The sequence below is a fragment of the Nyctibius grandis genome, chromosome 11, assembly GCF_013368605.1.
Source record: "Nyctibius grandis isolate bNycGra1 chromosome 11, bNycGra1.pri, whole genome shotgun sequence".
Lineage (NCBI taxonomy): Eukaryota > Metazoa > Chordata > Aves > Nyctibiiformes > Nyctibiidae > Nyctibius > Nyctibius grandis.
In genome coordinates, this window is record NC_090668.1 from 4,783,298 (window position 1) to 4,808,476 (window position 25,179).

General features: G+C 57.2%; 2 protein-coding genes across 3 annotated transcripts in view; both read right to left on the reverse strand.

Moving 5' to 3' along the window:
• The window catches only part of ZNF609 (zinc finger protein 609), a 77,465-nt gene extending 62,888 nt beyond the window's left edge, over positions 1-14,577 (reverse strand). For both annotated transcript variants that reach the window (XM_068410458.1, XM_068410457.1), the window contains exon 1: positions 14,446-14,577. The gene's annotated coding sequence lies outside the window, so the exon portion shown is untranslated. The remainder of the gene's footprint in view (positions 1-14,445) is intronic.
• A 4,533-nt stretch (positions 14,578-19,110) lies between these two features.
• The window catches only part of TRIP4 (thyroid hormone receptor interactor 4), a 37,391-nt gene continuing 31,322 nt past the window's right edge, over positions 19,111-25,179 (reverse strand). Inside the window, exons 12-13 of the mRNA XM_068410392.1 lie at positions 23,795-23,897; positions 19,111-19,339 (exon numbers count right to left, since the gene is read on the reverse strand). Coding sequence (XP_068266493.1) covers positions 19,272-19,339; positions 23,795-23,897 — 171 coding nt within the window. The 3' untranslated portion in view covers positions 19,111-19,271. The remainder of the gene's footprint in view (positions 19,340-23,794; positions 23,898-25,179) is intronic.

The window sequence follows — 25,179 nt, forward strand, 5'->3', positions numbered from 1 at the left end:
ACACACAAAGAGCCCCGGGCAGGCAGATGTGCCTTCATCGGCAGCCACACGCACGGGCAGGGAGAGATCCTGGGCAGGGCGAAAGCCCCCAACCTCCCAAATCCCCCATCGCACGATCCTCCTGCCGCCCACCCCGGGCTTGGGGCTGCTCCTCAGCTGTCCCCGCAGCAGCAGCCATCTGGCACCAGTCCCTTGATCGATACCAGCCCTGGCAGGTCGTGGCTCTCAGCTCCGACAAGACATTACTCACACCGTTTCCCCGTTCGTCATTTCCCTCTGAATTATCGAGCGCTGCCCCTGGGAGGGAGGATTGATTCCTCTCCTGCCCGTGCCACCCAGGAGGAGGGCTCCTCCCGCTGCCGGCGACGAGAGCCGCTCACCGGGGAAGCCAAGTGCCTCGGTGGGAAATAAATCCCAAGCTCCAGAGCGCCTGTGACACTCGGAGGCATCAGAGCGGTGGCCAAAGGCCAAGCGGCAGCGGGAAGCACCGGGTTTCCACCCCGCACCTCCAGGCAGCGCGACGTGGCGCCCGGCTTTGGGACGTTCAACACCACCACCTCCAGCGGGACGAGCCGCGGAGCAGGCGCCGAAGGACGGGAAACCGAGGCACAGTCGCACCAGGACCTGGTTTTAACCTGGAAAAGAGGGACCAGCCGCACTTGCCTGATCCCAGCTAGCCCAAAATTTCTCCTCTTGGCTTCCCAGCCCCTCGCCCGCAGATGCGTCGTGCGCTGCCCCGTCCTTGGAGGCAGCGACGGGGGGAGGAAAACAAACAAGACACCCACGCGCAACCCGAGAGTTGCTCGCTGAGATTAACTCATGGCAATTACACAGACGAGACATAATTAACACATGAAACAGCTTCTTCCCAGCAGCCGCCCGGTCAGCTACTGGGTCCCAGCCGCCTGCTCTCCAGATCTCTCAGGAAATCCTTGACCACCCATTTGGACGAAGCTCCTTCTCCAGCAGCACTGTCCTCCCCTTCCCCGCCGAGCTCCGGGCCCGCCGGCTCCTGGGACTATTTATGAGCAACGCTTCAAAAACAGGTGATTTAAAGAGAAATAAGAAGGGAAAAAAAAAAAAACAACCAACCAAACCCCACACACGCACAAATTTCTTCAAACCCCAGCAGGCAGGAGCCTGGAAAGCAGCTTCATGGTGCGTTTCCAGAGACGCAAACACTGTAAAAATGCCAGGGATTCTTTCATCAGACAGGCTGCCGCAGCCAGACCATTTTCCATCTGCTCCCCACAGCATCCTCGGCTCCGTACAGCTAATAATCCGCTCTCTGACAGGTCATTACGGAGTTTTTTAACCCCAGGAGCCGGGGGTTAGCACGCAAGCTGGAAATGAAAAGCACTGACCTCTCGTTTCAGCAGCAGAGAAAGTGCCGAATCAGGAGATCACTTTGGTCCCAGAGTCGCTAACGGCTTCCCAAAGCCACGCCGCGTGTTCCTCTTGCCTCCTCCTCCTGTCCCAACACTCACTCCCCAGCCCGGAGCTGGGATGCCCAGCCTGACCCCACCAACCTGCCCCTCCAGAGCCCCTCTCCAAACCACCGACGGGGCCGGCGACGGGCAGCGACCGTCTCACCTCCGCCCGGCGCGGACCTCCCCGGCCGGCGCGCGGTGCCGCAGCCAAGCTCCCTTTGTGCCGCGGATCCGCGGTGATTCCTTTGTCCGGATGGGCAAAGCCAACAACAAGGTGGATGAAGCAGATTTTTAGCTGGTAACAGCCCCTTCCCGGGCCAAAGTTGAGGCGCAGCATCCAGTCACAACCCCACCGGACAGGGCTCGGGGACACGGCGCCGCTGCGTAGGACCAACGCACGTGAGCCACGGGGAGAGGATGAGGCTCAGCCTCCAACAAGAGGCTGTTGCATGTTTGCTCCAACATGCAAAGAGCCACGACCAGCTCGGAGCAGAGGGACCAGGATCTGGTCTCGCAGCGGCAGGGAGGCGATGGATAATCCTCCCCGACACCAGCGGGGCCAGCTCGCATCAGGTAACTCACCTGGCTGTTCTAAGCGTGCATATACACACACACATGTCTGCATAAATATTATTTATATATATGAAATAAGGAGAGCAGATGAGCAGGACTTTGGGCTGAAACTATGCAAACAGCAGCAGCGTTTGCCAATTCCTACCACAATAAAAGGAAGAAGGAGCCCAGAAGTCCGCTGGGTCCCCGGCGATTAGAGAGCCAGGAACAATCAAAGGGTTAGAAAACAAGAGGAGGAAAAAAAAAAACCAAAACACATTCACCCTACAGAGGAGGCGTCGAGGGAGCTGGAGCGCAGAGGGAAGGGAACCGCAAACAGGACGGACGAGAACACGCTGGATCTGCAAGAGCAGAGGAAAGACACGTTGTGCCAAGAGCGGGGCAGGGAGCTCCAGCCGTGCCGCCGTGGGAAGAGGGAGCGGGGCAGGGATCGGCCCTGCCCGGCGCGGGGCTGAGGGCTCGGACCCCGGGACGTGATCTGGGGGGGATCCCCCAAACCTCACCCATCACACGTGGCTCTGAAGCATTTCCTGCAGCTCCAACACCCCCTCCCCGAAACTCCCCTCCCCACTCCCCATTTCTCTTCTCCAAAGAGCCACTCTCACAGGCTCTGCGGCCGGAGGAGCGTTTCGGGTCCCTCTGCCAAGCAAGACCCCCAAGGACCCCCGACCTGCCACATCATCACTAGTTTGGGTGGGTGGGAAGCCCTGGCTACCGCAGCCCATGGTCCAGAGAGGAGGTTCCCTTTCCACCGCCTGGTTTACCCAAGCTGGAGAAGCACCGGGTGCTATCCAGATCCTCCTCTCTTTCCTACCAGGGTAGGGGGGGAGGTAACGTCGCCACAAATCACGGCATTGCAAAGAAAAAACAAACAGGCTGAGGAGATTGATTCAGCTCTAAACGTGTCCTTCCCCTTACCTCCTGCCATCGCGGGATTGATCCCCGCGCAACATGAAAAGCATGTGCTCACTTGTTGGCCTGGAGACCTGCCAACAAAGCGTTTTAAGAGCAGTCCTGGAGCGCAGATCCTACAAGCAGACAGCTTTCTGCTTGGGAATGCTGCACACACACAGCACCAGACATGAATAATTCAGCTCCATTAGGTGCCCGAGACCTTTACAATCCACATCTACGGGCTGGGATGGAGCCAACCGTATGAAAAGACAAACCTGAAAGTTCACTTTCGGAGCTGCAAACACACCTAGAGAAAGCTATTCAAACAGAAGAGCTCGCCTTCAAAAAAGGGAGGGAGGAAACCGCACGAGCCCCCGGCTCTTTGTGCTAAAACACACACGCAGGATGCTCGGCAGCAAACCCGCCGAGCCCGCGCCGCTCCGGCTTTCTCCACCGGTTACCGGAGGCCAAGAAACCAAAGCGGTGAAGGATTGAACGCCCAAGGGCGCTGAGATGCAGGAGAAAGCTCTTCTCCTGGCAACAACCAGCCCACACGTAGGGAGAGTGTCTCATACCCATGTGCTCCAGCCTGCAGCGCTCCGGGATCAGCCTCCGGTGGCTTCCAGACATGACCGACTGCAATTTTCACCCTGATTAACTTTCAGGAATGCCCGCAAGAAGGAGCGGCAAAGACGACGGGGCGGTGGTGGGGTGGTGGGGGGGGATCTCCAGGCCGCGGCGTTTCCTCCGGCGAGGCACAGGGCAGGGAGCAGAGGGTTTCAGCGAGATGCTCTCGTCCCGGCCAGGAGTGACCCTGGAGAGCAGAGACCCTTCCACTCCCTCCCAGGGGAGGCAAAGGCAGCGCTGGCAGCTGAGGGAGAGCATCCATGGAAGAGATGTTGACCCCAAAGGGCTCCCCACGAGCCCCCGGCCCCGCTCCGCCGAGGGGCCGCGGTGCCGAGGCCCTTCCTCCCGCCGCTGGCAGCCAGCCGGCAGCTCTCCCCATACGCTGCCTCCGCACAAGATCCCTTTTTGTTTCCTTTTACGACTAAAGAAACTCAGGGCGGTGGGGAGGAGGGGGGGGGAGAAAAACACGCCTGCCTTTCCCGAGCTGCCGCGCTCGGCTCCTACCGCCGTGTTCGTAATCCCCCAGCTGGGCTTGTTTGGGTTGGATTTTTGTTAAGTAACTCCCATGTCTTTTCTGCAGATTTCTTTTTAAGATGTTCCCCTTTCTCCCCGCCCCCTCTCTCTCTCGAGATGGGAGAGGGGAGAAAAAAAAAAAAGAGAGGAAAAAAGAGAAATGTTGAACGCGAGCCAGCTGGCACGCACAAGAGGAGACGGAGAAATCTGCACAAAGGAGCTTCCTCACTCACTTGCTGCTTTCAGCTCAAGAAATCACGCAGGGGAGGAGGGTTTGCTCTCCCCCATCCATCAGCCAAGCCGTAGCAGACAAAGGAGATTTTACCACGACACCCTCCAGAAGTGCCACCCAACGGGGGCAGGATCCCTCCATCGCCTTCGCCCGGCGGGAGTCTGAGCTGTTGCAAAACACGTCGAAGCGCAGGGCTTCAAAACAAGCTGTTCAGCGTGGAATGAAGCGAGGGTTTGAATGGAGGAGCTCGCACAAGGAGCCGGGAGAACTTCGGTGGCTCTCGGGGACGAGCGGGACGGCGTCGGCCAGCTGCCAGGAGGGAAAAAGGCTGAACCCAACTGGAATAAAATGGAGCCACCCTTCGTTTTTATTAATATGGAGGTGCACCCCACCAAGACTACACCTTCCAGCATGCACTGCAACCGGAACGCCCGGAGAGACGTCGAGAAACTTGTGCCAGGAGTCCAAGTTTCCGTAGGCTGAGCCTTGACACTGGAGATGAACCTGACACAGGGCCGCGCTCGAGCCATGAGTCATTTGTTGGCATTCTTGAGAAAAGCCTGAAACATCTGAGTCCAAGCGTTACAAAAGCAGGATGCACGAGGTCACCAGAAGAGGCTGGAGACAGAGGAAGATGGGAGAGGTCAGCAAAGACCTCTTTGGCGTAGGCGATCGCTCTACCTGGAGCAAAGCTCAGCGGATTTATCAGTCACAACACCCACCTGCTACCAAACACACACTCAAGTGTCAACTTCACATTCATCATCAGTCAAAAGATGCTGCTCAGATCAAAATTCAACCTCACGTCCGCCCCCAGCCGCTCGTGACCTTAAAACACGACCTTTACAGCAACGTTCAGCAAGATGACGGCACACCAAGAAGTCCAGCAGATCTGTAGACAGAAGATAAGGGCACGCGGTGCCAGAGCTCAACCTGGCTGTGTTTGAAGAAAAGACTTCACCAGATCAGCTAAAACTCGGCGTTTGCTTCTTATTGACACTTCTTTAACCTCAACACCAAATTGGCATTGAGGAGAAATTCAGTCTAGGGCTGAAGAACCCAACGTTCTTGAACGTGGCTCAATAGCAAAGCCGTCCTCAGCAGACCCCCTCGCTTCGCTCAACTCCCACCAAGCCAAACACAACCAGTGGCAACGTCACCAGTATGGGAGGTACACAGAAAGGGGGAAATTATATCACAAAATGGGGAAAACTGGAACAGGTTCCTCTTTAATTGTCCCATCGCTCTTGGAAGCGTCATCACCACGTCCCAATTTTGCATTTGTTCGTGCCTCAAGAGCTGACAGTTCTTCAGATTTATAATTATTAGATTTTGATGTCCCTCAGCCCTGGCATTTTTTTCAAGCTACCCCCCTCTGTAGTGAACAAAACACAACTCAGATTTCCTCTGCCAACACACAGGGAAGTCCAAAGCTTCACATTTCAAGAAAACTAACAGTGAGAGAAACATCACTCCAGGTCCTCAGCTCAAGCAGGAGGCACATCAACACCTACAGACCCACACGAAGGCACCAAACATTTCGTTCCCGTGAAGGACAGCAGGCAAACATCACCTTCTCTGAACTCCTGCTCGCTCTCCCCTGAATCGCACTGCTGGAGTCATCTCTCCAGTGGGAAGCTGAGCAAGCACCATCGTTACACAGAAGCGTGAACGTATGTGACAACATGACTCAAGTCATAGAACTGTAGAGCAGACCAGGTTGAAAGTGACCTCGAAAGGTCACCTAGTCCAAGCTTTCGTGGGAAAGGGAGCCCAGATGAGATTATCCATTCGCATCTTGACAACCTCCAGCGATGGGGACTCTACCACATCCCTGAGGAGGTTGTTTCAGTGAATGATTGTTCTCGCTATAAAAAATTTCTTTCTTACGTGGAGATGAAACCTCTCCTGATGGAACTTGTAACTATTGCCCCTTGACTTCTCCATGCGGCTCCTTGTGAAGGGAAAGCCTCCATCCTCTTTGTAGCTGCCCTTTAAGTCCAGCGACTCTCCAGCGTGCGCAGCCCTCCCGCGGAGAGCTGACGGACCTCCCGCCGGGCAGGAGCCAGGTTTGCAGGAAAGGTCACAGCGGTGGGCTAAAGCAGCAGCAGGGACTAGAGAAGCATCAAGCACAGCTAGGGCAGACGAGAGCCGCGCCAGAGCTTTGTTACGACTCTCAAATCACCATCCTGTGCGAGGCACGGCCCCTGCTCATGCCTCCGCCGCGGAGATGAGTGGGTAGCAGCAAGGCTCAGGCTCGGCTTAGTGCCATGGTCTAGTTGACATGGTGGTGTCAGGGCAGTGGTTGGACTCGATGATCCCAGAGGTCTCTTCCAACCTGATTGATTCTGTGATTCTGTGACTCCTCTGGATGCTGGCTGGACTGTTGCCTGCTCAGCCTAAAATGCTGGACTAGACTTCTTCCAGCAAGCGTGACCTTGCAGACTTCAAAACCTCTGACAGCCAAAACCAGCCAAGAGCTTTCTCAGCAACCCCAGTACTCAGATCCACATCCATAAACACAAACCGGTGCCCAGCGCTCTTAACATTCAGCTGTACTGGGAAAGTGGCATTGCAAAACCCACATGTGTGGGAGAAAAAGCATTCGGTGGGTAAAACAGAGCCAGCTTTCCCCCTGCAAGCTCAGCTCTCTGCTTTCTGCTGAATTTTCAGAAAGGGTCATTAGCCATTGGAAGGGGCTGCCCAGGGAGGTGGTGGAGTCACCATCTCTGGAGGGGTTTAAGAAAAGCCTGGACAAGGCACTTAGTGCCATGGTCTAGCTGACATGGTGGTGTCAGGGCCATGGTTGGACTCGATGATCCCAGAGGGCTCTTGCAACCTGGTTGATTCCGTGATTCTGATTAGGGATGGCAAAGAGGGATTTACCCCTTGCCGTTGTGTCTGCACGCTGGAAGACACCACCGTGTAGCTGCCGTGCCCAGACCTGCCCGCGACGGTTTAACAGTAACTAGAATTACAGCCCCATCTTCACCCAAAACCTGCACCCCTCACTTGCCCCCCGATCCCCACGTGCCACCCTGCACGACGGCCAGTGTCACCACCAGCACGTGGCACCCACGGGTGCCTGGTAGGCGCGGTGGTGCCGCGGGAGCGGGCATCACCGCGGGGTTCGGCTGTTGGACGCTGACACACAGGACTGTTGGCAGCTACGTGGTGACAAACGCTAAAACCAACCCTGGGAGCAATAACCATCCAGGACTGACTCAGAAGTGCTTCATCTGAGTCTAAGCTAGACAAGCCAGCATGCTACGGCTCATCGGAGCGGCCCGAGTGCTCTTCCACCACCGTGAAGACCGTTCTTGAACCCAGCCAGCCACGCCGCTGCTGGCTGTTGCCAAAAATAACATTAAACGCTCAAAATGGGACATCTGAGCAAATCTGTCTGGCACCAAGCTCTGCATCGTGATGCTTCCCCTAGGGATGAACCTGGGGGGCGATTGTCCCTCGAGCAGAGGGCTGGTTTCCACCAGGAAAGCGGAGCAACCACACGGATTTAAAACCGGGCTGGTTACGCCCTTGCCAACTCCACCGCAGAAGCAAACTGATTTACGAGAGGCTTAAAGAGATTTGAACCAGCCGCCTGTCCTCACGCGCAACCTAAACCGGGTAGAGAGCACATAAAAACAACCGAAAAGGCTTACAAATTTCAGATAAAGCTCCGTGCGGGCTGGAAGAGCGCCAGCAGCCTGCGAAAAGTCGGCAGCGAGAGGAAGCAGCAAGATGGATGTGACCAGGAAAGATCCCCAAAGCATCAGTCACGGAGATGGGAAGAAAGAAGAGCTGGTGAAGATCAAGACAATCAACGGGCATAAATAACCACTGGAGTAAGTGCCAGAAAAAAAAGGAGCTCGCCCTTTTCCCCCTGCTCGCCCAACGCCATCGGCAGGGTTGCAGAAAGGCACCCGCAGCTTTGGCAGCAGCCCGAGCTCCTGGGTGTTGGTGGGAGCAGAGCGGGCGCCTCTGAACCAGATATTTGTCCCCTTCCCTCATGGGCTTTGGAGGCTCGCCTCACTCCCGAGCACCCTGCTATCCCTGCTGTCCCCCAACCCCATGGTGGTCCCAGTTCCAAGCTGGGGCTCTCACGGTTGCAGCCGCACGGGTTTCCAATGAGGGTCACCCTCCACGGAGGTACGGCACAGAAGGGAAACCACCGGCTGCATCGGGACGCAGGGAGGGCTCCGTGCCGGAGTCAACGTCTCAGTTCTGTCTCCTCCGTCCAAAGGAAGCCCACCGGAGCGATCCCAGCTGAGCGATGCCCAGTTCTGGGCCCTGCACTTCAAGAAAGATGCTGAGGTGTTGGAGCGAGTCCAGAGGAGGGCGACCAAGCTGGTGAAGGCTCTGGAGGGTCTGACCTATGAGGAACGGCTGAGGGAGTTGGGGTTGTTTAGCCTGGAGAAGAGGAGGCTCAGAGGTGACCTTAGTGCAGTCTACAACTACCTGAAGGGAGGTTGTAGCACAGTGGGAGTCGACCTCTTCTCCCAGGCAACTAGCGATAGGACAAGAGGACACAGCCTCAAGCTTCGCCAGGGGAGGTTCAGGTTGGACATTAGGAAGCATTTCTTCTCAGCAAGGGTCATTAGCCATTGGAAGGGGCTGCCCAGGGAGGTGGTGGAGTCACCATCTCTGGAGGGGTTTAAGACAAGACTGGACATGGCACTTGGTGCCATGGTCTAGTTGATATGGTGGTGTCAGGGCAATGGTTGGACTCGATGATCCCAGAGGGCTCTTCCAACCTGATTGATTCTGCGATTCTGTGAAGCCCGCCGGAGCGATCCCAGCTGAGCGATGCTCGCTGAGCAGGGGCTCCCAGCCTCGTCAGAGACAGGTACACAGCAGTGCGACGCAGAGGGGACGCACAGACGCTCCCTTGCTCGCTCCCAGGTTACTCCAAGGGCAGGGAGAGCTTCTGGGCTTGATTTTTCCTTTCAGACAAGCGCAGAGGCGGCCTTGGCCATTTCCCAGGCTTCAGAAGAGGACGGTCATCTCTCCGCCGCTCCTAACCACTTCACCTATTAATGCCTTTAATTCCCTTCACTCAATAACCAATTAGGGCACCTTGGCTCCACAAGCTAAGGCTTCATTTGCAGCAGAGGACCGTACGCGCCGCTGTAATCTCTCTTGCTGTCAAAGCCACCAGCCTGGGAACGCTTTGGGAAAAAACCCAAGCAGGCTGCGAAGGAAAGGAGGGGGGACAGGGACAAACGCAGGCAGAGCGAAGTACCACGCCAAGAAATCCCCCCTCGGGAGGGATAATAAATAGGTGTATTTCACAGATTAATAAAGCACATTTGCAAAGCTCCGATATACATCAGAAAGTTGCTAATTCACGTTAATGACCCATCGCAAATCGCCAGATTTTGGGAATTAGCCGGCATGGAAAGGAAGACAATAAAACCCAGCGAGAACCACGCATCAAAGTGTCCTTGGCTCCTTTTGGTAGTCGTAGTTCGCTTTTAATTACCTGTGGCCACAGGTACGGAGGGAAGATTAGACGTTAAACCTAAAAAGACTGAACGGGAGATCTTCAAGACAAGAAACTTCCCCGTTGCATCAGCTACTAAATCTTTGGGGAAGGAGCAGTAATTCTCCTGGAGATTAGCAGGACTCTACCTCTTGAATTCATAGCGAAGTCATTACACACCTCATTTTCACTCCTTTAGAAGCTGCAAAGCAGACTCCTCCGGAGCCACCCTTCCTCCCGTTGGAGAAGCACCGGGATAACCCCAAGCCAAATCTTTGGATCAAGCCAGAAACGCTCTATTTACTCAAACCCACAAACGGTCTCAGCAAATTAATTAAAATCATCCTCAAACTGCCTTGTTTTGTTATCAATAAGTCGGCGTAGGCATGCAAAGGGACACGACGTCGCACGTGATGTGGCACTGTACAAAGATATCATCCTTCCTGGGCTGAGCGGGCCCAGGAACGGCTCCGAGGGAAAATCCGATGCCGTAAAACCTTTCTGCGTCCACAATGTGCTCAGGGAAGAAGCAGCATAAAGGGCTGACATTATCTTTCCTTTTCGTTTCTTTTCTTCCTCCAGAAATAAGGAAATGAATCGTGGAAGTTGAGCATTTAATGTTGAAATACAAAATACCAAGATTCTCCTGAAATTATCCTTATTCATCCACACAACCACACTCTCATCCTTTCATACCCTCTCTCTGCACACACACCCCCCACACACAACATCTGAGTTGACGCTCGAGCAGCGACGTCAGTAATTTCGGTGCAGGCGAAGGACACCGAGCTGCAAAAGCAAAACAACCTCTTGGTTTCATCTCAAAAACAGATTTTTCAGCCGTGTCCTGCTGGGATCTTCTTTCCTTCCCTTCCCCAAAACCAAGCAGCACCCCTTCTTCATCCGAGCCAACCCGGCATGGGGACATGGAGCAGCTCAGCTGCTGCAGGGGTGGCCAAAGCTCTGGTTCAGTGGCCACTGCTGAGCTCCCAGGGCAGTGGTGTGCTCTGAGCTGGCTCATCTACCTACCCTTGATCTTCCAAAAGACCCTTCACACCCAGATGAGCTCCTCGACGTACTCCTACATCCTCAAAACCCTGATGGAGTCAGGCACCTCCAAGCAACGGCGCCATCCTCCCTCCGGTCACTATGACCACAGTACAAGCGTCCAAATTACGACTCTCCCAAACACACGGGCAAGCTCCACGGGGAAGGGACCAGCTCTCCTCACACCTGGAGAGCCCACACGCACTTGACCCGTGCCCATGAAGCACCAGAAGAGGCACCACAGGAGAACTGCAGATGGTTCAAGCCATCTCCAGGTGCTTCAGGGACTTTGGCGCTTCTCCAAAAAATCTCACCCCAAACCACCATCAGCTGCAAAAAAAAATACAGGGCAGGTTTGGGAACGGACCCACGACTCTCGGAACCCAGAGGCTGGGGAAACACCAGTCCATATCCTGCAGCAAACCCATGAAGATAAACATGGATCTCACCTTGAACTCCGTGGGAAACCACCCCATCTCCCAGGGACAACCCAAAGCTCCGAGTGCAAGCAGCCGAGCGCGGTTAAACTGTCACCAGCTCCTGGCAAGGTCACCTGCGGCCTCACCTCCTTTCGGTGCGAAGCCGGGCACGTGACGCGCTCCCCGCGAGCATCTGCTCGCTCGCTGCCTGTCCCCGGGCAGGTCCCTGCCTCCGGCCAGGGAAGCCGGACAGAAGCAGCAGCGTCAACACTCAAAGGGCATAGCTGCGCACGCACGCCGTCACCCATCCCCGAAACAACATACCTGGGACCAGAAATACCATCTTATTTACATAATACACGGGATAAAGGGGACAAAGAGGCTTAGCACGTTACATCTGGGACTAGGATTGCATCAGCGCCCAGAGGCCCTAATCCCAACAGGAGCAGCAGGACGGGGCGAGGTGCATCCCCGCTCCTGGCCAAGAGCGACACGATACAGCCCAGCTCTTCCCCTTCCCTCCACGAGCAAAGATCCCTTTTTAGGCAGCGAACACCCAGGAAATACCGAGTAAATCACAGTGTCGGGCACGACACACCACTCGTGTCCCCAGTCACCTGTTTATCACGGCTGAGCCCCGGGACTGTGGTCCCAGCTACGGGTCTCCGACCTCTGTCACGGCGCGGACACAAGTCACGGCCATCGACTTTGCTTTGGTAGGGCTCGAAGGACGAAGCAGCTTCTGGTTTTCTTTAATTTATGCAATTAAAAAGCCACTGTAAATATAATCTGGAGGGAAATGTCGATTCAGCATGGCCCAGTTCTCAAAGAGAACAAACCAGACGGAGCCAACTCCAGCCCTTCCTTCTTGTTCATAGATCATAAAGATACACAAGCTGTTCAGGAGCTCCAACACAGCGTGAGAACCCCGCAACCACCTTTAGACTTCCCGAGCCCTTTCTTCCTGAAAAAGGCACACTTTCAGCCAGCCTAATGATTTAAAGGACATCCAACGAGCCGGGCACGGGGAGGGCGAGGGGACTTTGCCACCTCACAACTGCGGTCGCTCCCCAGCCCGCGGCACACGGACAAACATCGCTTATTCGCAGCAGCTTCTCCCCCCCCCCAGAAAAAATAACACCGTTTTCAGCAGGCGCAGAGGATGGGATAACACGTGTAGTAAGAGACATCACGCACGCACCAGCCCCTCCGGCTAACGAGCAGCTTAATGGCGACTCACAAAACACACAGACCAAGTCCAAGCGCCCAGCTTGAAAAAAAAAAAAGAGGGATAAAAAAAAAAAATCCCCGTGTCCTGGCTATACTCAATTACAGATCATTACAACTTGCTTGATACTTAATTTCCTCTGGTGGCTCTAACTGGCTCGCAGCCCTCCGAGGCCGGTTTAGGTGAAACATTAAATCCTTGTCCTTTTGCACCACCAAGACGGCCGCGCTCGCGGCGCTGCGCACATCTCCCTTCCTCAGCGAGCTCTACCCCCTCTGGGAGGGGAGAAAACCTTGCTGGGCGAACGAGGGTATAAAAGGGCAGGGAATTTTGTTTCCAGCCTGAAACGGCTTCAAAATAATAAATTATAAATTATTTCTGGTCAAAAGCTAATCGATAAAAGAAGCTGACTGGATTTTTCGAGCGCCGTGCGTGCGCGGCCGTGTACTGCCAACAAAGAGCTCGAAATGTGCAGCAGAATCCGATGCCGGAGTCGTCGCACAAAGCGTGGAAATAGGTTTTCCTGAGGATGTCCAGGCAAGGAGAGCTGTGAGCGCCCGCGCCGCCCCTGCGCACGCCGGAGCCCGAAAGGATGCCAGCATCCTTAATTCTTCTGGAGAGGGGGGGAAAAGGGGCCTGGGAGCTCTTTGGTGTGTGCCGTGAAAAATGTGTGTGTCCAAAAGCTGCTCGGAAGGAAAGGGCCTTCCCAGAACGGGGAAAAAAGGAAAGGAAAAAGAAAAAAGGCGGCTGCTGGGAGCTGGAGGGGAGCCAAGTCTCGCGCAGACCAGACCTGAACCTGTGACCTTCCCCGTGTACACACCGGGCGGGAGAGAGCTCGGCGGAGCCGGCCTCGTCCCACCCGCAGCCTTTATGGGACGCTTCGCCGTCCGCATGGCCACGTTGTCACCGGCGGTGTCACCCCGTGGGATCAGCCAGGGGGTCTCAAAGGGCGGCCGCTCGTCCCGCGGCACCGGGTCACCAGCACGCAGGGGACCCCCAGGCCCTCTCCAAAGCGTGGTCGAGGGGGGCTAGAGAGCGTGGTTGGCTCCTCCGACCCCAAAACACACACAGACAACTTGTACCCACTAAACGCCTTTGGGAAAATTGAATCTTCCACGATGTGGGCTGTGAACCCCCCCACGAGGGGCTGCGTGTCCCCTCCAGCACCCCAAAAGCGCTGGGGTGCAGGTCCCAGGAAAACTATCCCCACATCCCCCAAACCCTCCCTGCACAGAGATGGGGGGTCAAGAGGGGGAGACACCCCCCCCCCCCCAGGGACACAACTGCCCCCTCGGGAACCTCATCCCCACGTCCTGCCGCCACCTCGGACACATCATTTCCCCCCCCCCCACACTCCAACCCTGACCCTCACCCCAAAACCTGCCCCGGCAGTGACCCCACACACACGTGGCGGTGGGACACGCGTGGGACCAGCCCCCAAACCCCCCCCCCCCAGCTTGGGGGATCCGCACGCCACACACACGGGGAGCCCCCCCATCACACAGCCCGGTGAGGGGGACTACACGGGGGACCCCCCGGCACCACAGCCGCGGAGAAGGTGAACCCCGCGGTCGCGGGGGGGAGGGTGGACCCGACCCCACAGGCCCCCACACCGGGGGGGAGGACGGGGACCATCCGCAACGGCTACGGCGCGGGGGGGGGCCCACACACCGCCGTCCCAAGGGTCACGGAGGGACGTCCCCGGCCCACGGCGACGGCGCCCAGCCACGGGGGGGGGAACCTAAACCGGGCGGGGGGGGGTTAATGGGGGGTCCCAGCACTCACCACGGCCGCAGGGGAAGGCCCCAACGGTCACCCGGGAGGGGGGGAACAAGCCCAACGGTCACTGAGGGGGGCCGGGGCCAGGCCCAACGGTCACTGCGCGGGGGCCGGGGCCAGGCCCAACGGCCGCGGGGGAGCCCTAACCGACAACACCCCCCCACCCCCCCCCCCCTCCCGCCCCAACCGCCGGGGCGCCGCGGGCCCGGCCCCGTACTCACCCGTTCCCGTTCCCGTCCCCCGGCGGCTCTAAGTCTCCTCCATGGAGGCGTCTGCCGTGCGCTCCGCCGGCAGCTAAGGGCCGGCCGCCGGGGCCGCCATGCCGCCCGCCGCTGCCGAGGGCCGCGCAGGCCGCGCCGGTGTCCGCCTGACGGGGCGGGGCGGGCCGCGCCGGGCGGGGCGGGGCGGGCGCTCGGCTCCGCTCGGCTCCGCTCGGCACCGCTCGGCGGCCGCTCGGCGGCCCGGAGCCGGAACCCGGCCGGGAGCCGGAGCGGGGCGGTGCGGGCGCCACGCAAAACCCGGCAGGTGGAATCCGGAGCCGGAGGGAGGGGAGAGCGCACGGCGCCACCCGCACAAAGCGGGCGCCACGGCCCGGAAAACGCGGAGACCGGATCAGGATCGGGAGCCGGGGCGCAGGAGCGTTTTCCCCTCCTGCGGAGCCGGAGCCGCCGCGGTGTCACCTCGGGGAGGGGGACACATTTTTGGGGGTGTTTTACACGCTGTGGGGTGTCGGGTGAGACCCTGCGCCCCACCCTCCAGGGCACCGGCCACCGGTTCAGCTCACTGAGCCAGCACAGAACCGCCTGGGCTGGGCTTTGGGCTCCGAAAGCCCTGCGGGAGCGGGCAGGAGGGGGGCAGCACCCAGGGTGCGCCCTGGGGGACCCACATCCACCCCAAAACCCACAGCATCACACCCCACGCAGTCATTTTTCCTCCCTGAAGAGGTTTCCAGTGTTGGATGGAGGGAGCATCTTCCTTCCTTCCGGAAAGCACGTGGATCCCCAGCCCTCCTGGATCCCCTGGAGGTGGATTGTCCCCCAGACCCAGTGAGGTGGGGTCGGTCTCTTCTCCCAGGTAACAAGTGCCAGGACAAGAGGAAACAGCCTCAAGTTGTGCCAGGGGAGGTTTAGATTGGAGATCAGGAACAATTTCTTCACCAAAAGGGTTGTCAAGCACTGGAACAGGCTGCCCAGGGCAGTGGTGGAGTCACCATCCCTGGAGGGATTCAAAAGCCGTGTAGATGTGGTGCTGAGGGACATGGGTTAGTGGTGGGCTTGGCAGTGCTGGGTTAAGGGTTGGACTCGATGATCTTAAAGGTCCTTTCCAACCAAAATGATTCAAGTTTGCCAACGACACCAAGCTGTGTAGTGCGGTTGACACGCTGGAGGGAAGGGAAGCCATCCAGACGGACCTGGACAGGCTGGAGAGGTGGGCCCATGCGAACTGCATGAAGTTCAACAAGGCCAAGTGCAAGGTCCTGCACGTGGGTTGGGGCAATCCTAAGCACAAACACAGGCTGGGCAGAGAATGGATTGAGAGCAGCCCTGAGGAGAAGGACTTGGGGTAATGGGTGACGAGAAGCTCACCATGAGCCGGCAACATGCGCTCACAGCCCAGAAAGCCAACCGTGTCCTGGGCTGCATCCCCAGCAGCGTGGCCAGCAGGGCGAGGGAGGGGATTCTGCCCCTCTGCTCCGCTCTCGGGAGACCCCCCCTGCAGTGCTGCGTCCAGCTCTGGGGCCCCAACAGAAGAAGGACATGGAGCTGTTGGAGAGAGTCCAGAGGAGGCCACGAAGATGATCTGAGGGCTGGAGCCCCTCTGCTATGGAGACAGGCTGAGAGAGTTGGGGCTGTTCAGCCTGCAGAAGAAAAGGCTCCAAGGAGACCTTCTAGCACCTTCCAGTACCTGAAGGGGCTACAGGAAAGCTGGAGAGGGGCTTTTTACAAGGGCATGGAGTGACAGGATGAGGGGGAACAGTTTTAAACTAAAAGAGGGGAGATTGAGATGAGATATGAGGAAGAAATTCTTTGCTGTGAGGGTGGTGAGACCCCGGCCCGGGTTGCCCAGAGAAGCTGTGGCTGCCCCCTCCCTGGCAGTGTTCAAGGCCAGGTTGGATGGGGCTTGGAGCAACCTGGTCTAGTGGAAGGTGTCCCTGCCTGTGGCAGGGGGGTTGGAACTGGATGGGCTTTAAGGTCCCTTCCAACCCAAACCAGTCTGTGATTCTATGACCCTCCGCTCCCAACCCCAAAGCCTCGGCGCCATCCCCATGCCGGCCGGTGAAGAAATTTCGGCTCATCTTAGCACGGGGGGTCCCACCCCTGCCTCCAGGACACCCCAAAATCAGCCCCACGCAGGAGCAGCTGGCCCTGAGCAGGGCGAACCGGCACGGCAAGCTGCACCGAGGGTGCACAATCCGAGCTGGTAACACCAAGCTCAGAGCCAGGACACAGTCCTGCAGCAAAAGCGATGGAGCCACCACCTCCATCCACCCACCCAGGTTCCCAGCCCAGAGAGGTGCCACCATCCCTGGGGACGGCGGTTCTCCTCCTCTAGCACCATTTTAGGAGGACACCGAACAAGACAACAATTTCTTCCGATGGTTTCGCCCCTAAACGAGGACAACATGACACCCAAACCCCTGGCCAAGGAGGTGGGATGCCGTGAAGGGCTGGGTTTTGGGTGCCATCACCCTGTTTCTCCGGCTTTTGGGGCTGGGGTAGGTGGGAAGGGAGCTAGAAGAGGTTGAAAGCAGTAGGAAAAGAGGGATGAAGAGGAGATGGAAAGAGGATGAAGAGGAGAAATTCTCTCCTGCCTCCTTCACCCCATGAAACCCAGACCCCAAGATGCCACCCCAAGCCCCTCCATCTCTCTCCAGCTCCGCTCCTATGGGCACCGCAGACATTTCCCCTCGCTCTCGAGGCACATCCACCCAAGAGAGGAGGACCTCCGTGACACACGTGCAGGGAAGTCACCAGGAGTCCCAGCACAGCTGATTGGGACCATACTGGTGGGACACGAGGGACAGGCTGGTGGGTGGGGGGATGCAGCCAGAGAAGGAAGGAAGCAGCAGAAGCCCATCTCCCTGTGCCACACCAAAGAGCAGCTCCTGTACCATAACCCCCGTGCCAAGCCTGGGCAACTCCGAGCTGAAACACCTGCGAGGTTTTACCAACCAAGGAACGACGTGGGTGGGCGTTGAATCCAGATCCACCATCTCCAGCATCTCGGAGATCCCATAGGCAGTAAAAAGGAGCCAGAAGACAACTCCCGGGGCAAATGGCAGCGCTACTGGGATGATTTCCAGCACCGCAGCATCCAGCTGCCGAGTTTCAGGGCTTCACACCCTCCTCTTCCTCCTCCTCTCTGATGGGGTAGCGAGAGGAACCGAGGGCTGGGACAACCTGCAACCAGTGACCACGCCAAGCAGCTGAGCCAGCAGCTCTGCTCCCCACCACGTCACCAGGGAGGAGGAAGGACGCTGGCAGTGCTGGGGGTGCTCTGGACCCTTCAGAGCAGGGTGGGCTCCGAGGAATGAGGAGCACTTAGAGCACGGCGAGGCAGAGCCTGGAGCATCGTGGCACGAAAGGCTCACGGCCCAGTGACCACGAGCGCGTAATGAGCAGAGACACGGCGATGCGGGGAGATGCTGAGTATGAAGGATTAAAGAAAAAGGAGAAATTAATCTTATTCATAAGGCAGAGCGGGTTTGTAACTCATGCACACAGCTGCTGGAGGGGGGGAATCGGCTTCTGCAGGGTGGCTGCTGCTTTGATACAAATCGGGAGAGAGAGACGTAAGGCCGGGCAACGCCAAGAGCTGTAAGGGCACGCGCCCGCGAGCCGAAAGCCTCCGAGAAGGAACGCGGAGCCCACCTCTCATCCCTCGTTTCTCACCCTTCTCCTGAAAGGTCAGCGCCACGGCATCATAGAGTCACAGACTGGTTTGGGTTGGAAGGGACCTTAAAGACCATCCAGTTCCAACCCCCCTGCCACGGGCAGGGACATCTTCCACTAGACCAGGTTGCCCAAAGCCTCATCCAACCTGGCCTTGAACACTGCCAGGGAGGGGGCAGCCACAGCTTCTCTGGGCAACCTGGGCCAGGGTCTCACCACCCTCACAGCAAAGAATTTCTTCCTAATATCTCATCTCAATCTCCCCTCTTTCAGTTTAAAACCGTTTCCCCTCGTCCTGTCACTCCATGCCCTTGTCAAAAGCCCCTCTCCAGCTTTCCTGTAGCCCCTTCAGGTACTGGAAGGTGCTAGAAGGTCTCCCTGGAGCCTTCTCTTCTCCAGGCTGAACAGCCCCAGCTCTCTCAGCCTGTCTCCACAGCAGAGGGGCTCCGGCCCTCGGATCATCTCCGTGGCCTCCTCTGGACTCGCTCCAACAGCTCCGTGTCCTTCTTCTGTTGGGGCCCCAGAGCTGGACGCAGCACTGCAGGGGGGGTCTCCCGAGAGCGGAGCAGAGGGGCAGAATCCCCTCCCTCGCCCTGCTGGCCACGCTGCTGGGGATGTAGCCCAGGACACGGGTGGCTCTCTGGGCTGTGAGCGCACGTTGCCGGCTCATGGTGAGCTTCTCGTCACCCATCACCCCAAGTCCCTCTCCTCAGGGCTGCCCTCAATCCATTCTCCCTTCTCAAATATGTCTGACCCCATCCGGCCAAAAGACCCCAAGGCACATTTTGCGGAGGGAGACGCTGCCAAAGCCAGGATGCAGCTACCTCCTGCCCACCGAGACGGCCAGAGCTGGGCTGGCCGCTGCCCTGGGACTCGGCGCTCGCAGGAGATGCGGAGATGCCAACACTTGGTTGAATCCCACCCCGTCAAACTCCATCTCCCACCCATCCTTGTCCACAGCGTGTGACCTCCTGGGAAGCACAGGGCGAGAGCTGGTGAAAACACGTCTCTTTTAATGTTTTTGGAATACAACGGATAAAGCGATACCTAAAAGCGCTCTCGTCTTGCACCCGTTCCCGGAGTCGAGGACCATCCTGGCACCCTTCGGTGGCACTCGGGTGCTGCGTGGGAACTCAGCGCTGCTCCGCCGTGGCTCACCCCATCGCTTTCTGCTTCATTAACCCCTTCTTCGCTCCCTGATGGATCTTTGCATCCAGCTTCCCTGTAAAGAGGGGATAAGAAAAAAAAAATAAAAAAAAACCACAACAAACCCTCATCACTCTTTATTTTTAAATGTTATTTGCAATGCAAATCAGCTGGAGGCAGCGAGGTCTCCTAGTTAGTGTGTTCCTGTCACATTCAATTATCGTGCTTGAGGAGCCAGGCGTTTCCAGCCGCCGTGGCTTCCCTCCGCAGGCGTGACACCGGGGAGCTGGGGGCAAGCGTGGCCGACGCAGCAGAGAGATGCCGGAGCAGGGGAAATTCAGCGAGGAGGAGAGTAAATTAACATCCAGCACCCGCCTGCTGCTACCTGGGGGGACACCAATCCCTTTGCTCGCCCCCAGGATGCGTGTAGACGCGTTCGAAGGAGATGGGGGACCGTCAAGCACCACGTCAGGGACATGTTTCTCCATGCCATGGTGGGCTTGGGGACAATAAACCCCCAGCTTGGGGATAATAATGCAATGGGGCACAGAAGGCGATGGGGAGCGACCACTCAGTGCTGCTAAGCACCAGGTTGGTGGCCTCCAAGGCGACCATCTGGGAGGGACGTGCTGCCTCTGCCGCTGGGGAGCATCTCGGGGAGCCCAGGCGCCCACATCTGGCTGCTCCAGTGGGACCCGGAGCAAAAGCTGCCTCCCCTCATCCCACCGAGCTTCCCAGCCCTCGGTGGGTTCACTGCCAGCTCCACTTTCCCACCTGGGAGAGGAGCAGGACACCAAGACATGGGGTTTGGGCAACTCCTGCAGAAGAAGCCAAAAGCCAGGCACGGTGAGCAAGCCGGGAGGGTGACGCGCTGCCTCCGAGGAGCATCCCCGTCCCCCTCTCCCTGCCCGTAACAAAGCAACGATGCTCCCGCCCTCCCAGGCAAAGCTCTCCCAAACCGCAGAGCCCGCGGTGAGCTGGGCAGGGTGGCCCTGGTCCCCGGGGAGCATCTCCTGCGTCCCTCAGGGGGGACATGGGTAGCCACCGTGGTTACACCGTCAGGGATCAGAGCTTGATCCCAAGGGGATGGGCAGGTGGATGCCTGATGAGGGAATCAAGCCCGGTGTCACCCCAGGGGTGAAGCACAGCCCACGCAGTCCCTGGGAGAGCTGCATTGCTCCAGCCCAGCTACAGCACCCAGCAGACCTCATCCCTGGTGGGGACCAGATCCACCAGGCTCCAAACTGGTCCTGCTTTGGGCCATTCCTCCAAAAACTGCCAGTAAACGCCCGTGTGCCGTGAGAAGCAGGCGCTTGTCCAGAGAAAATGGCTCCAAACCAGCCAGAGACCATCACTTTTTCTTCAAACCAGGAAAACTTCTCAATTTCAGCTCAACGAAGAGTCCGACAACACTTTTCCCAGGAGAAGCGGGTTACAAACCCAGGAGAAGCAAGTCCTGCCCACCAGGACAACCCAGCCTCCCTGAAACCAATCCTCCTCGTTCAGCTTGAGTTTTGGGTCAGCGTTGCTCCTGTCTGAGCTTGAAAGGGAAGTTCAACGCACCAAATCCATAACATGTGCAAAAAAACCCCACGTGAGCAAGGGTTTGCAAGTCTCCGTGCTGTAGATCGGCAAAGTGAAACGTGGCTACAGTCAGGTCGAAACCAGAAGCAGGAACCAGATGCTGACGATGTCTCCGTGCAGCAGTTGCCAACCTGCAGCCCATGGGACACAAAAGGGCGTCTGCAAAACTCTTCCACTGTCACAAATGAGAAAATTAAAACCCAGGCCAAGCAAAAGGGCAAAAATAGCGTCTGTTTTCAGACTGTTCTCGCCCTGAGCTGCAGAGTTTGGAAGATGCTCTCCTACAAGGTCTGGGAGATCCACCATCCTCTCCGTCACCGTATGTTGGAGAAGACTTTCCCCACCGAAGGACAGGGAAGAAGCCTCCTCTTTGCAATAGCTGGAAACAACGACGGGCACCCAACGAGGCTGAGCCAGCACGGCCAGACCGTCCGGGAGCGGCGTGTCGGACCACCGTGTCACCAAGCCGTGGGGTTTTTAGGAGGAAGGCGTCAAGTTCACACTCACTCCGTGCTCTAGTCCCCCACCATCACCGCTGTGTCACCTCCGGAGCTGTAAGCTTCATATTTAACGCACCTGCCTGCTCTTCCCAGACCCCAAAAGCCATCAGGAGGTTCCTTGGCTCTATCAGCTGGCAAAGGCAAAACACCACGTGGGTAACGTTTAGGAAAAGGCTAAAAATACGGCGATGGCCCCAGGGTCCCCTTCTTCCACTCCATGATTTAAGGACTCTCGTCTCGCACTGTGACCTGTCCCTTCGCCCACTCCTCCACGCTCTTCCAGCTGTCGAGGGGAGGTTTCTGAGCGATGCTCGGATTCCAGGAAAATCTCCCACGAGAACCACCACCGAGCTTTGTCCTCAACCACTGAAACTGAGCGGGGACGTGTTTGGGGACAGCCGTGCTCCCAGACACAATGCAAACACACTGCCCACCCCTTCCACGCAAACAATAACCCTGGCAGCAAACAAATCGAGCTATGGTAGGGGTTTTTTTTTCCCCCCCCATCCCCAGGGTTCTAGAAACAACTAATTTGCAACGGAGAAGCACTTGGATGTCATCGCGGCACGGTCCACGCTGTCATCTGGCAAGGCAAACCGCTCCGGCTTGGCTTCCCAACAAGACAAACTGGCATTTTGTCACGGCTTGAGCCAGGCTTCAAGGAGACCGAGGCAGCCGGTGACCTCAGGTGGGGACGTGAGCCGGCGCCTTCCCCCTTGCTCTGCTTCCAGCTTGGAGAATTCAGCTTTTGAGCGCCTCGGATGTGATGGCAGCTCCTGTTAAAACAGCACCTTACCCCCATGAAAGGTCAACGCTCTCCCTGCTCCTTCCCTAGGCTGTCACAAATATCACCCAGACGGATGATGTCCCCTCCGGGAGGGGAACACACAACTCCACGGTTGTCCCCCGCCACGGCTCTCGTGACAGCTCCTGTCGGGATGGAGGGCCAGCAGCAGGAGCGGGCAGCGCAGGCAGCCGCCAGCACAGCCGGCTTCCTTCCAGGCTGTTAGACTGATCCTTCTCCAAGCAGGAAAGTGTCACCAACACAAAGAAGACGATGTGACAGATGGGGAAGGGACCGGCAGCGCCTGCACCCGGCGAGGCAGACGCGCAGAAGCCGGTCGCCTTGCGCTCACACCCCTTCAGCTCTCCTCCCAACCGCAGCCGGCCGGAGGCAGATGTGGCAGCAAAGGGGCACAGAGAGCACGTAGGAGAGCAAGGAGAGGTGAAAACAAGGAGAAAAAAAAAAGGATGCAGCGGCTGCTCCGGCACGCAGCAGCGACGAGGCTGTTCCACCGCAGCAAAGATGTTTGCATCCTAAATAACTCCGTGCTGGGAAAGCCCCGTCCCTGGGGGATAACGGTGCTGCCAGCAGGCTCTGAGCGCCGCAGCTCCCCGAGCATCGTTGGTCGCCATCGGCTGAACGCGCCTCCCAGATGTGGCAACAAAAAGGCAGAGAAGAAACCAAATTGGTTCGCCCTGCTCAGTACCCCGGCAGGGCAGGCAGACCCCCAACGCCCGGGGAGAGACTGAACCTGGGGGAGAACGGTGCTTCTCTGAGCAGATGGGGGAAAAAAACCCTCCAAACCAACAGAAATAACCTTACACGGTGCTTCAAAAGCCCTTATTAACCCGTCCTGAGAAATCCTGCCGCTCCCGCACCGCCACATAACTACTCCCAGAGAACCGCGCCGCAAACGAGAAAGAAAACCCAGTCGTCAGCTCTGCTGAACAAACAGCCAAGACTATTTCTGCTTATGCTGCTTTTAGCCCGTCAAATTAATTTTTCACATTCCCTGAAAGCGCGTCCGGTGCCTTCCCCGGGCTGTGTGGTGGGGAGGCTGCTAATAAGGACGGAGCTGACTGCAGGCTCCCCAGCTGCTGCATCCCTCCTCCATCCTTCTTACGGCAGCGGGCAGGGATAACTGGCAGCCTGCGGAGGGGCTGGTGGCTCATAAAAGGGACTAACGACGTTGGCAAGCGGAGCGCGGACAGATGCTGCGGCGCTTCCCCGCGAGCTCTGCCAGGACATCCCATCCTGCCGGCTTGCGGATGGAGAACATCCATCTGGCCCTGCAGCTCTTGCTGCTTCAAGCCCTCGCCATCCTCGCGGGCGAGAGGGTAATTTTGAACCGCAGCTAACGCGGATCCGCGGCTCCTGACCCCGGCTGATGCCAGGAGCGGATCAGCTGCAGCCAAGAGCGCTCTTTGACTCCCGAATGTTTGCAGAGGCAGGAAGAGTATTTGGAAAGGAAGCAACATCTGGGGCAAGGGGAACCGAAGACAAAAAAAATATTACCGATGTATTCGAGTCATTAAACAAACACCTCCAGATCAAAGAGCACAGGGCAAAGGTTGCGAACTCATATGGCAAAGGCAAGCAGAGGTGGTGATGAGAGCAGGCACGAAAGGCCAAGGGGAGCATCTGTGGAAACTTTACTACTTACAGATTTTGTGTTTTCCTTTGATGGGAAACTTCACAACCATCTCCTGGGGATTAGTGCAGATAAAGACAAATGGAGAGTCGGACTCCTGGCTCAGATCCGGATACTGCAAAACACAGACACACACACACACAAGAGAGTCAGAGCAACTGCCACGGGTGCGAAAAGAGCTCGGCCATCAGGAGCAGAGAATCGTTATTTAAGAGACGGGTTCTACCTAGGCTGCAGCACCTCAGACTAAACCAATTCGAGAACTTTTAATGGAAATGACCATGGAAATGACCAAACTTTTAATGGAGGTGACCTTATTGCAGTCTACAACTACCTGAAGGGAGGCTGTAGTGGAGTGGGAGTCGGCCTCTTCTCCCAGGCAACTAGTGATAGGACAAGAGGACACAGCCTCAAGCTTCACCAGGGGAGGTTCAGGTTGGACATTAGGAAGCATTTCTTCTCAGAAAGGGTCATTAGACATTGGAAGGGGCTGCCCAGGGAGGTGGTGGAGTCACCATCTCTGGAGGGGTTTAAGAAAAGACTGGACATGGCACTTAGTGCCATGGTCTAGTTGCCATGGTGGTGTCAGGGCAATGGTTGGATTCGATGATCCCAGAGGGCTCTTCCAACCTGATTGATTCTGTGAAAAAAGAAACAAAACAATTGCAGGTTTGGCTCTTAATCAGAGCGAGCCCCTCGCTAAGCCTCTTCTCATCACTCCCCTCTTGGATCTGGCCACCGAGCTGCTTACCCCCACCAAACCTCAGCTGGCCATGAGCAGCACACCAGCACCTCAACAGAAACAGCTTGGCCAACCCAATGAGGTGATAGCCACCAGAAGGGAGGCCACCTCTTCTACTGATGCAGCTGTCCCAGCTACGGGTACATCCCCATCCCTTCCCCACAAAGCTCAGTCCAAATGCAAGAGCTTTGAGGTTTGGAGAGCGCGCGCTGTCCTGCTGTGGGACACACAGCCCTTGAGATTCATCTGCATGTGAAGGGTGAGCAACAGAAAAAACGCTTGCAACACGCCAGGTCGATGGTTCAGAGGAGCCGGCCGTCTCCGTGCAGGGCTGGCTCCGCGCACGGAGCCTGCGGAGGGATTTCACTGCGATGAAGACACAGGGGAATTTTATAGGAAGAGAATAAACAGATTGTTTCTCTCATTAACCATGGGGGAGAAAGGAGAAAACACTCAGCAAGGGAAGTGCATCGAAGTCGTGTCTGGATGCAGCTCAGCCTCGCTGCTGTTCAGAAGTGAAATGCAAATCAGTAATAAAAATATACCTATATCACCCATCACTTCAGATTCTCCATTAGCTGCAGACCTTGCGCTGAGAGGCGTGGAGGCGAGGCCACGCCACGAAGGTTCTCCAGCCCAGGACACCCTGTGCAAA